General features: G+C 39.3%; 1 protein-coding gene across 4 annotated transcripts in view; it reads right to left on the bottom strand.

The window, feature by feature from the left end:
- Nucleotides 1–6,161: 6,161 nt before the first annotated feature.
- LOC127432083 (hepatocyte nuclear factor 4-gamma-like) overlaps nucleotides 6,162–16,566 on the bottom strand; it is a 36,656-nt gene continuing 26,251 nt past the window's right edge. For all 4 annotated transcript variants that reach the window (XM_051682883.1, XM_051682884.1, XM_051682881.1 and 1 more), the window contains exons 9-10: nucleotides 7,216–7,329; nucleotides 6,162–6,717 (exon numbers count right to left, since the gene is read on the bottom strand). In XM_051682883.1, coding sequence (XP_051538843.1) covers nucleotides 6,584–6,717; nucleotides 7,216–7,329 — 248 coding nt within the window. In that variant the 3' untranslated portion in view covers nucleotides 6,162–6,583. The remainder of the gene's footprint in view (nucleotides 6,718–7,215; nucleotides 7,330–16,566) is intronic.

Genomic DNA, 16,566 nt, shown 5'->3' with positions numbered 1-16,566 from the left:
CATGATTAAATCTACAGTCTATGGCTAAAACCGAGTCTAGCTGTGCTTTAGGTATAGTATGAGAATTACATTATCTCAATTATGACGTGTTTACAAACCGATTATGAAAACAGATACAGCATAAACGCTACAGCACATGCAGGACGCACAGCAAAATAGTTACAATAACAAAACAGCAACTCACCCTGAGTGACTCTTCGACTGGAAAAAAGCTAATTTTTGTGACTTTAGCTTGTGAAGTTAAAGAAAGCGTCATTTTTCTCAGTGGTGTCTCCTCATTAAAATATTCCATTACTCATTTCTAAATTCGTATATCAGAAAGTTGTTAGAAAGAGGCTAATCGGATAATCACCGCCCACTTCAGGTATTAAAGTTAATAGAATCAGAATGCGCCAGCGTCTGTCATAAAATATTTAATTACTTATAAATTTGCAATTTTTTTATGCAACATTTTATATAAAAAGGCAATGTTTAATTTCTTGTTGAAATAAATTATCTAATATATATATATATATATATATATATATATATATATATATATATATATATATATTAGGGGGTTTAAAGCAAAATGTTTTTGTTTTTTGTTTTTTGACTCCCTCATTTTCTTATAATATTAACTGTAAAAAAAAGTTACAGTGAGGCACTTACATTGGAAGTGAACTGGACCAATTTTTGGAGGGTTTAAAGGTAGGAATGTGAAGCTTATAATTTTATAAAAGCACTTACATTAATTCTTCTGTTAAAACTTGTATATTATTTGAGCTGAAAAGTTGTTTATTTTTAATGTCATTTTAGGGTTTAAGGGTTTGTTGACATTACATCGTCATGGCAAAAAAGTTGTTAAATTTGCTATAACTTTACACAGAAATGGTTTGTTAACACACATATTGTTTATGTCTTGTGGCTGTACTTTTGAAACAGCGAGTATTTTAACGTTAATGGATTGGCTCCATTCACTTCCATTGTAAGTGCATCACTGTTACCCAGATTTTTGGTTTTTTTAAAGAAAAAAAGAGACGAGTCTAAACTAATTCTTGTAGTAATCAATATTATGCCACAAATGCTGTCTATTGAGCTAAACTTGTATTGAACCCGAAATATTCCTTTAAGCCAGCAGTGATTTAAAGTGCAGCACTGTAATGGAAGTACACTGAAAGTGCCATTATGCAAACAAATGACAGTTCTACATGAGAAGAGGGAGGAAAATTCTTCCTATTCATCTTGTCGGCTGTGTGGATTACAATCACTTTGAGCATCCTCACTGTCATGAATGTCAAGGTGTTGTGTGTGAAAGTTTCCTTCACCACAAAGGTGGAGAACAGATATGCTTATTCCATCCACTCCTCATTGCTCAGAGGAGGCTTACCAAGGCTTAATACCACACCGTCACACAAAGCTGAATGCCTCAGATGAGATATGTGCCTTGAATACCAAGGTAATGTTTTGTATACAAATAAGTGCATTCAGCCTAGTGCAGTTGTTCATTAAGGATCACTGGTTGCTCAGCTTTCTCCCGTCAAGCTTTGCCATTTAACCCCATGCAATCTGCCACTCCATTATGGAGTTGATTGGAGGGTTTGCAGTGTTTACCTTACCTTGCTCAGTCTCCATTCACACTTCCTCGAAGCTCTCCCGCAGTAAAATAGACAGCTACTATTGACAGCATCATCTGACTCATCTGGCCCCGGGCCCCATGCACTTACACCTAGCGATATCAGATTGCTTTCAAAAAAGCCATCCAAACAGGGCACACTCCAAAACTTATTACAGCTTCCCATGAAGGCAAGGTATTGACTACCCTGCACCTGCACAGAATGCTTTTTTTTCCCAGACATAGAAAAGAGTTGTCTGATTTGATGAGTGTTAAAATGAGCACACTGTTCTGATTTCTCATATTCTGTCTGTTTTTTGGAGGCAGTAAGATGACAGACACAGGCACATAAGATATGTCAAACCACCAGAGGTGGGTAGTAATGCGCTACGTTTACTCCGTTACATTTACTTGAGTACATTTTTGGAGAAAATTTATTTTTAAGACTAGGTTTAATAGTGGGTATTTTTTACTCTTACTTAAAAGTGTACTTTACTTTGTTACAATGGGCACATTCCTGTCGTTACATTACTGGTTTTAATTAAATAAGTTTTAATAAATGTGTAACTTATTGAGAGATTTTTGAATGGGACTTACAGCGGAACTTTACAGTTGCGTTTTGTCACTTTAGTTCATGAATGCAGCAGCAGCATGCGCTCAAAACAAACACTTTCTTTCGTCACGCAATGCCTTCATTTTACACCAAGACAAGCAGATATTTCAAGATTAGATTTGCAGCTCCAAGAAAACTGGCAATTGTGATAACGTGAGCTTGTCTGTGTTGTGGTGATATTCATTTTCAGGGTGATTCTGTAACTATGGGCTCTTATGACCTATGGGCTCAGTTTCTAAGTATACATTTTTATATCAGTGCTGAAATATATCAGTTCCCTACTGTGTTAAGTGTAAGTGAATTTTGCTCTGCTGTTCGCATGTGTGCGAGACTATTGGAGCGTATCTTTGCGCGTTCACACTGCACAGCAACTTTGCGTTTGAAAGTTGACCTAACCCTGACCCTAACAGCGAACAAGCTCTGAACTTAAATAAGCCTAACACACTTCCAAATACAGAGATAAGGTGCAGTTTACCCTTACTGTATAGAACTAATGATATAAATTCTTTCTACACTAAAAATACTGCAACCACACTGAACTAAGAATCCATACATGACTTTAAAAAGCTGTGAAATAGTGACAGTAGGCATTAATAAAGCATGATCTTGCTTCATTTTATTCAGCATTATGTATGATTGGGTCTGTGGAAGATTGTTCACGTTTTTCACCATAATAATTACTAGAAACTTCTCTTACAGATTCGTCCAAATCTGACAAGCATCCTTAAAGTGATAGTTCAGCCATAAATTAATATTCTTTGATCATTTCCCTGCCCTCATGTTGTTCCAAACCTGTGTGGCTTTCGGTATTTTGTAGAACCTAAAAGATGTTGGACAAAATGTTAGAGACGGATCTAACATCAATCACCATTCCCTTTTAAAATATGGAGGAAAAAACATGCAGTGAAAGTAAATGGTGACTGAGGATAACATTCTCTCTGACATCTCCTTATTTGTGTTGAACTGAAGAAAGAAAGTCATACAGGTTTGGAACAACATGAGGGTGAATGATGAAAGAATTCACAATAATAATTATTATTAAATTATTAATATTGTTATTATGTAATATATGTTAAATGTATATTATGTAATGGAATATTGGAGAGTAAAGGCCTGTACATACCAAGAACATTAACTATATCGATAACTATAACCGTAAAGTTTTAAAAATCGTTCTAACTGTAGGAGAACAGTGGAGTCCAAACCACAACTTTAACGATAATGACATATTGTTGGGATTACTTTCAGAGCTATTTTTTTCCAGCTGATGAACGATAAAAACATTGACAGTCAATCAAAATCCATCCAACTTTGAAGGGCTCATGCACACATCTTTAAAATAACACTTATATATCGCACCGGATCAGCACTTATTATAACACATGCAAATTAAATGGAAACTCCTGCTCAAGAACCAGCAATGTTTTATTCTGCATTTTTCCTCAGTATAAACGGAGATGAATAAAAGGTATTACAGCATAAAATTACCTCAGGTATCCAGCACTAATGTCGCCAAGATTGTCTTGTCTCTTTTGTAGTTGTTTGCATCTGTTTTTCTTTTGGTTTTTGTTGTTTTTCAATTTCGGGGACAAAAGTATAGTGTCGAGGCTGTGGTAAGTCCCTGCCTCACCAATCCATTAATCTTGGGTACGAATTGGCTGATATTCACGTCTTTATTGAGGGAAATTTGTGTGGATGGGTCCTGTAACAAAGTGTCTCGGTGTGTGGTTTGCAATTCACTGGCTGGGGAGGCGGAGCCGGATTATAATGAGCCGTCTGGAATAACATTTCCCGATGGCTCATTATAATCCGATGGCGGGTCACTTAGGGCAGGAAAAAAAAATGAACCATCTAATGGCCGGTTTCTATTGGCCGAGCATTCACGGGGATGTTCGCAGATGGTGTGTGGCATGTCGTGAATGTCAGCTGGTGAATCTGCCAGCCACCCCAAGAGCGCCACTGCACCTCCTTCCGTTGATCGAGGTCCCCTTCGAACAAATTGGTATGGACCTCGTTGGGCCATTAGAGTAGACGGCATGCGGGCATCACTTTGTGTTGGTTCTGGTGGACTACGCAACGCAATATCCGGAAGCAGTGCCTTTGCGCAACATCTCAACCCGTAGTGTTGCGGAGGCACTCTTCAAAATAATCTCCCGAGTGGGGATTCCAAAAGAAATCCTTAATTATTCAGATGTCACCAGCCCGCTGACTGATCTCACTAAAAAGGGAGCACCAGACCCTATGTTGTCCCAGGTGGTCAAGGGGGAGGAGCGCCTGGTGCTGTACATCAGCCGGAAGCTCTCGGCGAGAGAGGCGAGGTACAGCACCATTGAGAAGGAGTGTCTGGCCATCAAGTGGGCGGTCCTCACCCTTCGGTACTACCTTGTGGGATGGGCTATCACCCTCTGTTCGGACCACGCCCTGCTCCAGTGGCTCCATCACATGAAAGATACCAACGTGCGGATCACCCGTTGGCATCTGGCCCTCAGCCTTTTAAGTTCGAGGTGGTCCACAGACCGGGCGTGCAGATGGCTGTTGCGGACTTCCTCTTCAGAAATGGGGAGGGGAGGGAGTACTGGGCAGGCCGGATGGCTCCCCGGCCTGAGTTAGGCAATGGGGGTATGTGGTGGTGGGGGCGTGGTCAAGCACCAGTTTGTGAATGAGAGCAAGATCTGGAGATGACAATGGTGAGAACTATCACCTGTCAATGATTATCTTTATCACCTGTTTCTCATTGCAGTGAGGGCGTGAGATGGATTTAAGAGCAAGCCAGACGCCGGAGAGGAGAGAGTCTGACACATGTATCAAACCCTGTACATATTTGTTTGAGGCTGAAAAGCAGAGATTTGATTTCCGTTTACGCTGAAAAGCGACATGTGGATTGTTGATCTGGTCCCCGCTTCCTCCTCACACACAACGAACCTGTTGCACTCAGATTTTTTATTTTTTTAAGAAAAGAAGGGACAAGTCAGTTATTTTTTTTGTAATCAATATTATGCCACAAATGCTGTTGATTGAGCTTAACTTGTATTGAACCCGGAATATTCCTGTAAATCTACTAAAAAATACTTTGGAACCAGATGGTGAAAAGTAAGTGCAAAAATAGCTAAGAAAAGTGAAGTTAGTTAGAAAAGGTCTTGCATCATTTGTTTGCAGATTCCACTTGTGACTTTCTGTGTTCTAATGCAATGATATTCAAACATTTTAAGTATGTCAAAATCCTTTTAGGTTCACTGTACACCGTGTAGTTTACAGTGACTACATTAGGGCTTGCTTCAGAATACTGACAAAAGTTGTAAATTGAGCCATATAAAAATATGTCCCAACTGTTCTTTTTTTTTTAAATGCTTCATTTTTATCCAGCTGTCACATGTCACCTCTCAAGAACTCTACGTTTCCACCTAGAATGCATGGTCCATTGACATTTGCCAGGCTATGTGTGACCTTCAGATTATAATGCATGTGAATATATGAAACAAAATCTGAGTTGTTTTAAAAAAATACATTTTTGAATAGTGTGTCAAAGAGCCAAAAATCCCTTCTTACCACAAGCAAATTTGCACATCCCGCATTATTAATGAAGAATTAAGCATATTTTAAACAGTCAGCAAGTAGCCATTTAGTGGACACTTTTATCACACACACACACACACACACACACAAATACAGCACTAGTATTGTAGGGATAGCAGGGGTTAAGTGCCTTGCTCAAGGGTACAATTGTGACAATTCATGGCTTGCTTCTAGCAGGGCTAAATCCAGCAACTTTCTGACCCTGAGCTTTACCCACCACACCATTGAACTATTTTTGTTTCTTGGGTAAAGAAAAACTGTTTGGTAATATACTATTGAACAAAACAGTTGTTTTACATCTATCTTGTGGTATATAAAATTATGTAACAATTTATTAAACACTCAAAGCAAATTAATACATAAATAAAAAAAACAACTCAGTCATGTTCAGTATTTATTTACTTATTGTGTTTAAGTGCACATTTTCAAGCAAAAACCGATTTAACATCCCTTCAGAGTTGTAACGTATTGCATAATTTTGTTAATAAATTAAATATTTTTATTTATACAAAAACTTTGTTATTAATAAACTAATATTGTCTACACTTATTAGATAACCAGTCATAGGATGATAAAAAGAGAAACCTTGAGAACACTCAAAGTTTGCCACAATGACAGATGTGGAGTGAAATACAATAATTTTCAATTGGTGGTAGTCCACTTTGAAAATGCATTTGGAATTAGTTTCAGTGGAACATGAAGATCCAAAAAATAAGAAGGGATGTAGCTCACACAATTTACACATATACAAACACACAGGGCTGTAGTAACCCTGCACTACAGAGATGGAGATTGGTGGAGGCTCATAGGGGAGGCTCAGGAGAGGGTCTGTTTGGCATGGGCTGTGGTGGTAGCAGGAGAGTTGGGCTGCTGGAAGGCTTGTAGACCTCCTGGTTCTGTACTGGAGTGGGAGATGGAATGGGGGTATCTGGACAAGCTGCAGAAACGGAAAAAAACGTGCAATATAATGTGCACATATACAGTATAAAATGATAAGTTAAAGCAGCTTGGTATGGCAAATTTTTCAAATAGCATGTTGATCAATACAAACCCAAGCCGTAAACCATGGGCTAAGTGCTGTACTACCTCTCACCAATGTAAGATGTATGCAGCCAGTTGCACCAAACCCCTTAACCTAAAGGGATAGTTCATCCAAAAATGAAAATTCTGTCATGATTTACTCATCTGAAGGCATGGCCGGTACTAGGAAGTGGCCTTTAGGGGGGCTTTGTGATCTTTAGGAGGGGCATCAGGTACTTTGTGAAACTGTATGTTTTATACTCAGTATACTCATTATTTTAAACACATTTTATGTTTTTAAAAATCATTTTTGGGCGAATTATCCCTGTAGGTACTTTTCTGCAACTGGGCCCTGTTATTTATAGTTGACATGGAATATATTACAAACAGATAAATAGAATGGTCTGTGTCTTACCCAACTGCTGTGAGTGTCCAGGCACTGGTATGGAGCTAATGACTATGGTCTGCCCTGTTATTGGAACCTGAGGGTGACCATTGTGATGTAAGTGAGGCTGCTCTGTGGATAGACCTGTACAATGAACAACCAAGTGAATTAATACCATATACACTGCGCGCACAATTATTAGGCAAATTGTATTCCTCAGGATTTATCTTATTGTTGAACAAACACAATGCTCTCAGTCAATCCAAAATGTTATTGAACCTCAAACCTGAATGTTTAACAAAGGAAAAGTGAGTTTTGTCTTTCTCAGGGGAATATAATTAGGCAACTACTAGTGTGCACAATTATTAGGCAACTATTAATGTGCACAATTATTTGGCAACTAAATTACAAAAATAATTTCTCCCAACTCAATTGTTTATTCTCAATTTTTAGAGTACGTGCAACAAATAAGTAACACAAAATGACAATTACATTTTACATTTATTCATTTGGCAGACGCTTATATCCAAAGCGACTTACAAGAGAGGAAAACATAAGCGAATCATCTTAGGAGACAGTGGTATGAAAAGTGCTGTATTACAAAGTATCACTAGCATCATAATAGTATTCAAAACAGAATAAAGTGCAACAGAATTTTTTTTCTTTATTAATGACTGGTTAAGTGCTCATGGAAAAGATGTGTTTTTAGTCGTTTTTTGAAGACAGAGAGTGAGTCAGCTTCACGGATGGAGTTGGGAAGGTCGTTCTACCAACGTGGTACGATGAAGCTGAAAGTCCGGGAAAGTGTTTTGGTGCCTCTTTGTGTTGGTACAACAAGGCGACGTTCCTTAGCCGACCGCAGGCTTCTAGTGGGCGCGTAGCTCTGCATAAATGATTTTAGGTATGTTGGAGCAGACCCAGTGACTGTTCTGTATGCCAGCATCAGAGCCTTGAATTGGATACATGCATCAATCGGTAGCCAGTGGAGAAAAATGTTATAATTTTTAAATAAATTAAATAACATTTCTGGCCTGTCAAAAATATTCAGTGACCAATATAACCACCCTTCTTTTTAATAACTGCTATGAGCCTTCCATCCATGGAGTCTGTCAGTTTCTTGATCTGTTCACGATCAACTTTCACTGAAGCAGCAACCACAGCCTCACAAATGCTGTTCAAAGAGGTGTATTGTCTTCCCTCACTGTAAATCTCATGTTTGAGAAGGGCCCACAAGTTCTCAATAGGATTTAAGTCAGGTGAGGAAGGGGGCCAAGTCATTATTTGGGCATCTTTGAGGTCCTTGCTGGCTAGCCAAGCAGTGGAGTACTTGGATGCATGTGATGGAGCATTGTCTTGCATAAAGATCATGGCCTTCTTAAATGCTGAGGACTTCTTCCTGTACCACTGCTTGAAGAAAGTACTTTCTAGAAACTGGCAGTAGGTTTGGGAGTTGAGTTTCAGTCCATCTTCTACTCGAAAAGGTCCAACTACCTCATCCTTAATGATAGCAGCCCATACCAGTACCCCTCCTCCACCTTGCTGGCGCCTGACTCGAAGTGGTGCCCTGAGTTCATTAGTGATCCAGCCACAGGCCCATCCATCTGGTCCATCAAGAGTCACTCTCATTTCATCTGTCCATAAAACCTTTGAAAAATCAGTTTTCAGGGATTTCTTTGCCCAATCTTGACGCTTCAACTTGTGAATCTTATACAGTGGTGGTTGTCTTTCAGCCTTCTTGACCTTGGCTATGTCTCTGAGCACTTGACACCTTGTACTTCTGGACACTCCAGGTAGGTTGCAGTTCTGGAATATGGTGGCACTGGAGGATAATGGGTTCCTGGTAGATTCACGTTTAATTCTTCTCAAGTCTTTTGCAGTTAATTTGCGCCTTTTCTTCTCCATGCGTTTTTTGCACCCCATTTGACTATTCACAACAAAACGTTTAATTGTCCAGTGGTCACGCCTCAATAGTTTAGCTATTTCAAGATTGTTGCATCCGTCTGAAAGGCATTTAAAAAAATTAGACTTTTCAGGTCAGTTAAATCTCTTTTTTGGCAAAGGTAATGAAGCTGCCTAATAATTATGTACACCTTGATATAAGGTGTTAGTCACTTTCGCCACACCCTCCCTCATTACACAAATACATATCACCTGAAAATGATTGAAACCAATAAGCATTCAAGTTTATATGGTTTGGAGTTGGAAAATGTGCACTCAAATGCTGTTGGGGTTTTTTTTCCCCCCTTTAACTTTCAAGATAACAATTTGAACTACATTTTCACATTTACGAAAAAAAAAAAAAAGTGGTACTTGCCCGTGCAAAACTCACCACCACAGTGCTAGGGTGTTGTACTGAGAATTTCTTTTTTTTTTTACGTTGCTATGTGCTTTCTAGGATATTCAAGGTGGTTTCTAGGGCGTTATGGATGGTTGCTAGATGGTTGCATACTGACCCTAGTCAAAGAGACCTTTCCCAGGTCCTCTATGATATTCTGGGCCCATATTCACAAAATCTTAAGGATAAAAGTAGCTCCTAACGCAAAAATTTAGTAGCAACTCTTAGGGGCGTGTCACTCCTAATTTTAGGTCTCGTAAAATGTTCATCTAAGAGTAAATCATGAAGCATTTTAACGCTAAAAGTAGCTCCTAAACCCACAACAGCTTAGGAGTCATCCTGAGGACTATTATTATGACACTGACCATTTAAAAAGGCATCGCCAGGGGCACTAGTGAGCCATGGGTCGGTAGGTCGCACTCCCCTGCAGCTCCCGCAAAATCATATCTAAATTGACATTTTGATTACATATATATATATATATATATATATATATAGTAAATATAAGAAGTATTTATTGATAACTCGGGTTAGCCCAAGTCTCATTTACATTCATTGGCGACAAGATGAAAGTGAGTTCGAAGACGCAATCCTAGAAAGGCAAAAAGCAGAGCGAAGCAGACCCTATCGCACCGACCTCTCCTGATGATGCTGTTCCAACGGGCGAAGTTTCACAACAGTCGACAGATACTACAATCCTGGAGGCCATTAACTCACTAAGTTCTGATCTACGAGATACCAAAGTTGAAATATGCCAGACGATTGACACTCGTATTGAAGAGATCGCCTTCACTATTAGAGGAGAAATATCTGCTCTTATATCAGAAACTCAGGTTGCCATTCTGGCCTTGCAAACTACAACCGCGCAACATGGCTCAACTCTCATTGATCTAGAACACGCGTTCACGCACTCTTCGGATGCCATAACTAAGCTTCAATCAGAGGTGAAATGCTTATGTGCAGAAGTGAGTCTTCTTACAGATAAGTGCATGGATCTGGAGGGGTGTTCTAGAAGACAAAATGTGTGGATTGCCAGATTACAAGAGGGGACTGAAAAGGGTAAGGAGGTGAACACATTCGTTACAGAACTCTTGAAGGACGTGTTGTCCTTAGAAGATAATCCACTAGTGGACCATGCACACAGGGCTTTGCGTAAGCGCCCAGATGATACAGAGCTGCCGCGGTCGCTCATAGTGCGACTACATTATTTTCAAGATGTGACAACAGTCCTTAGGAGAGCTGCCGAGTGGAAGGTCTCACCTATAATGGCCAGAAGATCTGTATATTCCCGGACTTCACTCCCGAGGTAGCAAAGCTCAGAGCAGCGTTTAACAGAGCCAGAGAGCTACTTCGGGACAAGCCAGGGGTGTGGAATGTAATGTTATTCCTAGCGAAGTTAAGAGTGACTTTCAATGGCACAGAGACTGTGTTCATGGATGCGAGAAAAGCCGAAGAGTTTGCTGAGCTCCACTTTGATACTGGCCGAAAGGATGCTGAGGGCCTGGCGTCTGCAGACAGCATCAATGCTGTTCTTGGGTAATGAATAACAGGAGAGTGGTTAAATGTTCAGGTTTAAAGACTTTTAAAGACTTTTTCTTTCTTTGATGAATGCATGCTCTGTTTTATAGAGACTGTTCACAGGACCATTTAACAAATAGCCAATGGGGTAGGTTCTTTCTCTCAGGATTTGTCCCCCTTTTTTTTCTTAATCTATATTTTCAACAATTATTGATTTTCAAAATGTTAGTTATTGAGTTCAGAATGTATGCTGTTTGTGGGGCTGTCTTAAAAGCTTCTATTATTTGACATCTTTAGTGAGGAAAGTTAGCATAGTAACTGTTCAAGTTTATGTGTCCTATTGTTCTTGGATTTAGTTTTGTTTGTTTTTTTATAACTTCCTTAGTGGGGTCACACCTTACTTTGCAGGTTTCTCTTAGTATAGGCAAGACATTGAAAATGTTAAGGGGAGGGCAGCTCTTGGACTTTTATACTCATTATGTGACCATTTATTTCACAATGATGGGGTTCATAATAGCCTGGTATGAACCTACATTATGCAGGATAGTATAGCGCAACTGGAGAAGGGGAACAACTTACTGTGGTTACTTGGAATTTTAAAGGATTAAATCAACCAGTTAAAAGGGGAAAGGTACTGGCACATTTAAAGACATTAGCAAGTGACAGAATTTTTCACTAAGAAACACATCTGAATAAAAATGAATATATTAAGCTAAGATGTAGGTGGATTGGTCAAATTTACCATGCTACGTGCACAGTCAGATCAAGAGGGCACGCCATTCATTCACAAGACAACTATTGCAGATAAAGAGGACAGGTATCTGATAGTGATTGGGGAACTGTATTCATTACCCATACCTCTGGTTAATATTTATGGACCTAATTCAGACTCGCCTTCATTTTATAAACACGTTTTTGCTCGGATCCCTGACATCTCGCAGACTAATTTACTTATTGCGGGTGACCTGAACTTAGTATTGGACCCTACTTTAGCTCAGGAAGATCATGATTTCCTAAATACAGAACTCTAAATTTCAGAAATACAAGATACGATTAAATCAATGAAATGCAGAAAGGCCCCAGGCCCTGACTGATGTCCCAGTGAGTTTTATAAGGAATTCAGTGATCTTCTTTTACCCTATCTATTCAAAATGTATACCCAAGCGAATGCTGTTGGCACTTTACCTTCTACCTTAAATGAAGCTATTATAACAGTAATACCTAAAAAAAGGTAAAGATATTGTGGAAGCAGGTAGATATAGGCCAATTTCACTACTGACATGTGACCAAATTTTTTTGCCTAAAACTTTGTCCATTAGACTTCATTCTGTAATCTGTAAACTTATCCACCCTGATCAGACAGGATTGATTCCACATAGGCACTCCTTCTTGAATCTTGGACGTCTTTTTAACATAATCTATTCTTGGAGCACAAATGTAGACAATCTGGTTTTTGCTTCTCTTGATGCAGAGAAGGCTTTCGACCAACTAGAGTGGCCTTATTTCTTTGCAGTTTTGAGAAAATTTTATGTGGGTGTTACTTTTGAAAATTGGTTAAAATTCTTTCCTGTAAGCCATGTACGAGAATTCTTACTAACAGATTGCTTTCTCTACCAGACATGGTTGCTCTCTATCTGCTTTACTCTTTGCCTTGGCTCTTGAGCCTCTAGCACAAGTCATTCACTCTGACCCTAAAATACACAGATTTAGCACAAAGGATACATTAAGTAAAATCTCATTATACGCTGACGATATCCTATTATATGTTACCAAGCCTCAGTCTACAATTTCATCCATTTTAGAAACTATCTCTCATTTTGGTACATTCTCAGGTTACAGGATCAACTGGTCTAAGAGTGAATTAATGCCTATAAAACTCAAAGATGTTTCAATTCTACAAAATTCCCCTTTCAAAATAACCCATCATAAATGTACATATTTAGGATCATTGTTTAAAGCCAACTTTCCCCCTCTAATAGCCAAATTGCAAAATAAAATTCAGTTTTGGAGATCTCTTCCAATTTCCTTAGTAGGATGGGTCAGTGTTATTAAAATGATCTTTCTCCCTCAAATTCTTTATCTTTTCAAAACATTCCAATATTTTTGCCTAAGATTTTTTTCAAGCAACTTTTATAATAATAACAATTATTATTCCTTTTTTGTGGGACTATAAAGCCAATAGAATAAGTAAAGCCCATCTTCGTAAATCCAAAGCAGATGGTGGAATGGCCCTTCCAAACTTCTCTCTTTATTATTATGCTTGTGCTCTTCACACTATCATAATGTGGCTAGATCACACTTTTACGCATAATACCTGATCCAAATGGAAAGAGAAGCATGTAGCCCGCATGACATTGGTGCGGTGATCTTATCACTAACGAAGATAGATAAGTCGGCCTGTAACCAAAATTGTATAATTCACAGCACTATCTGCATTTGGAAACAGATCAGATCAAAATTTTAAATAAAGCCCTTATCTTTCCTCTTACCAACTGGAGGGAATTTACTCCCCCTACTATGGACTTTGTTTTTACACAGTGGAGAGATCTGGGCATTTGAACTGTTGGAGACCTATTCATAGATGGTAGTTTTGCCTCCTTTAGTCAACTACAGGCACAATACAGTCTACATTAGAACATTTATATATATATATATATATTTGCAGATTAGGGATTATGTGAGGAAGCACATGCCCAGTCTTGATGAGACTAATCCTGCTAAACTTGATGAACTCTTGGGGCTTGGATGTGGGATTAGTCACTTGATATCTCTACTTTATAACACACTATTATCCAAGTCTTCACCTTCTACAGTGGGTATAAAATTAGTGTGGGAGCAAGAAGTAGGAGAGGAGATAAATGATGAGCTATGGGTTAACGCACTAGAGAACATACATAAATATTCTGTTAACTCAAGGCACTGTCTTTTACAATTTAAGATCATCCATCGACTTCATTATGCTGAAACAAAGCTACATAGAATTTTTCCAAAAGTGTCAGATTGATGAAGCCACTCTTCTGCACAGTTACGTCCTCTGTCCTAAGTTAACTCTATTTTGGACTAATATATTTCAAATTCTATCAGATATGTTACATACTGAGGTGAAGCCCAATCCACTTCTGGTGATATTAAGAATCTAATATAAACTCGCCCCACTTCAAAAATGTCAACAACACTTGCCATCCTATTGGCTTATTGTGGCAAAGAAACTTGTATTAAGGTTTTGGAGATCCCATCTGTCAAACTGTGGCTGTAAGAAATGGTAAAGTTATTACATATAACTGAAAAAATGTGTTTCTGTTTATTAAACAAACTGAATCAGTTTGATAAGATTTGGTTTCCCCTTCTCCATTATCTTGACGGTGTAGGTTGAGTAATTGTGTGGCATGATTTAAGTCCCTAGGGTGAGGAGGGTGGTATGGGGTTAGTTGTTCTGTTTTGTATGTTTTGTTTTTGCCCTTTTTTTTCTTTTTTTTTATCATATCCCTTATTAATCTGGAATCATGAGAGTTATGCATTAATGACTGTTGAATTGCTAGATTCCTCAATAAAAAAATATTTAAACTAAAAAAGTATCGCCTGAATCACAATTGAGTCGATGAATTTTAATAATATAATGTTATAATATTCAAAATATTATAATGTTGACATTGACCTTTAAAGGTATTGCCTGAATCGCGAGGGTTTTTCATTATTGTAACCTTAGTTAAAGATGCAATTACTTCTCCCAAAAACTGAAACAACCCACGGAGATAAAGGTTTTGACAACTCTGCGCTCTCTGGCCACATCAAAATAAATCTGTGTAGCGTGGATGATGGGAATTTCTGTCATTCGTATGTACATACTTGTCAGGATTGTATGTGTTTTTGTTCATGTCTTTTACTTTAAATTATTTCCATGCCATGTTAGTTCCTGTTTCCTTGTCATGTGATCTTGTCATGTGTTTCCCATGTTCTTGTATCTTGTCCCCATTCGTTCATTGTTTCTTTGGGTTGTTAGCAGTCTCGTTATCTTGTTTAGTGTCCTAAGTGTTCATTGGTTTTCATTGTCATGTGTTCTTCCTAGTCCAAGTATTTAACCCTCATGTTTGCCATTGTCCATTGTCGAGTATTGATTGTGTATGTATCGTTGTTGGTGTGCAGCATTCCATGTCAAGTTTCATAGTCAAGTCATGTCATGTCATGTCATGTCATGTCATGTCATGTCAAGTTTAGTTAAGTCGTTCATGTTTATGTTTTGTTGTCATGTTTGGAGTTAGGGTTTATTGGATCTCACTTTTGTTATTAAACTGCACTTGGGTTCATCGCACTTCATCATCGTCTCTGCGTCTGCCTGTCATTGCCAGCATCATTACAATACTATACACCGATCAGCCACAGCATTAAAACCACCTGCCTAATATCATGTAGGTCCCCCTCATGCTGCCAAACAGCTCTGACCCCTCGAGGCATGGACTCCACAAGACCACTGAAGGTGTCCTGTGGTATCTTGCATCAAGACGTTAGCAGCAGATCCTTTAAGTCCTGTAAGTTGCAAGGTGGGGCCTCCATGGATCAGACTTGTTGGTCCAGCACATCCCATAGATGCTCAAACAGATTGAGATCTGGGGAATTTGGAGGCCAAGTCAACACCTTGAGCATTGTCATGTTCCTCAAACCATTGCTGAACAATTTTTGCAGTGTGGCAGGGCACATTATCTTGCTGAAAGAGGCCACGGCCATCAGGGAATACCGTTGCCATGAAGGGGTGTACGTGGTAGCAACAATCTTTAGGTAGGTGGTACGTGTCAAAATAACATCCACATGAATGCCAGGACCCACTGTTTCCCAGCAGAACATTGCCCAGAGTATCACACTTCCTCCACTGGCCTGCCTTCTTCCCATGGTGGATCCTGCTGCCATCTCTTCCCCAGGTAAACGATGCACATGCACCCGGCCGTCCACATGATCTAAAAGAAAACATGATTCATCGGACCAGGCCACCTTCTTCCATTGCTCCATGGTCCAGTTCTGACACTTACTTGCCCATTGTAGGCACTTTTGGCAGTGGACAGGGGTCAGCATGGGCGCTCTGACTGGTCTGCAGATATGCAGCCCCATACGCAGCAAGCTGCAATGCACTGTGTGTTCTGACACCTTTCTATCATGGGCAGCATTAAGTTTTTTAGCAATTTGTGCTGCAGTAGCTCTTCTGTGGGATCGGACAAGACAGGCTAGCCTTCACTCCCCACACGCATCAATGAGCCTTAGGCATCCATGACCTTGTCAACGGTTCACTGGTTGTCCTTCCTTAGACCACTTTAGGTAGGTACTAACCACTGCATCCCGGGAACACCCAACAAGACCTGCCGTTTTGGAGATGCTCTGACCCAGTCAACTAGCCATCATAATTTGGCCCTTGTCAAAGTCGCTCAGATCCTTGCGCATGCCCATTTATCCTGCTTCCAACACATGAAATTCAAGAATTGACTGTTCACTTGCTGCCTAATATATCCCACCCCTTGACAGGTGCCATTGTAACGAGACAA

This window comes from Myxocyprinus asiaticus, chromosome 41, assembly GCF_019703515.2.
Source record: "Myxocyprinus asiaticus isolate MX2 ecotype Aquarium Trade chromosome 41, UBuf_Myxa_2, whole genome shotgun sequence".
NCBI classification, from domain to species: Eukaryota; Metazoa; Chordata; class Actinopteri; order Cypriniformes; family Catostomidae; genus Myxocyprinus; species Myxocyprinus asiaticus.
This window is presented reverse-complemented; position numbering and strand designations above follow the sequence as displayed.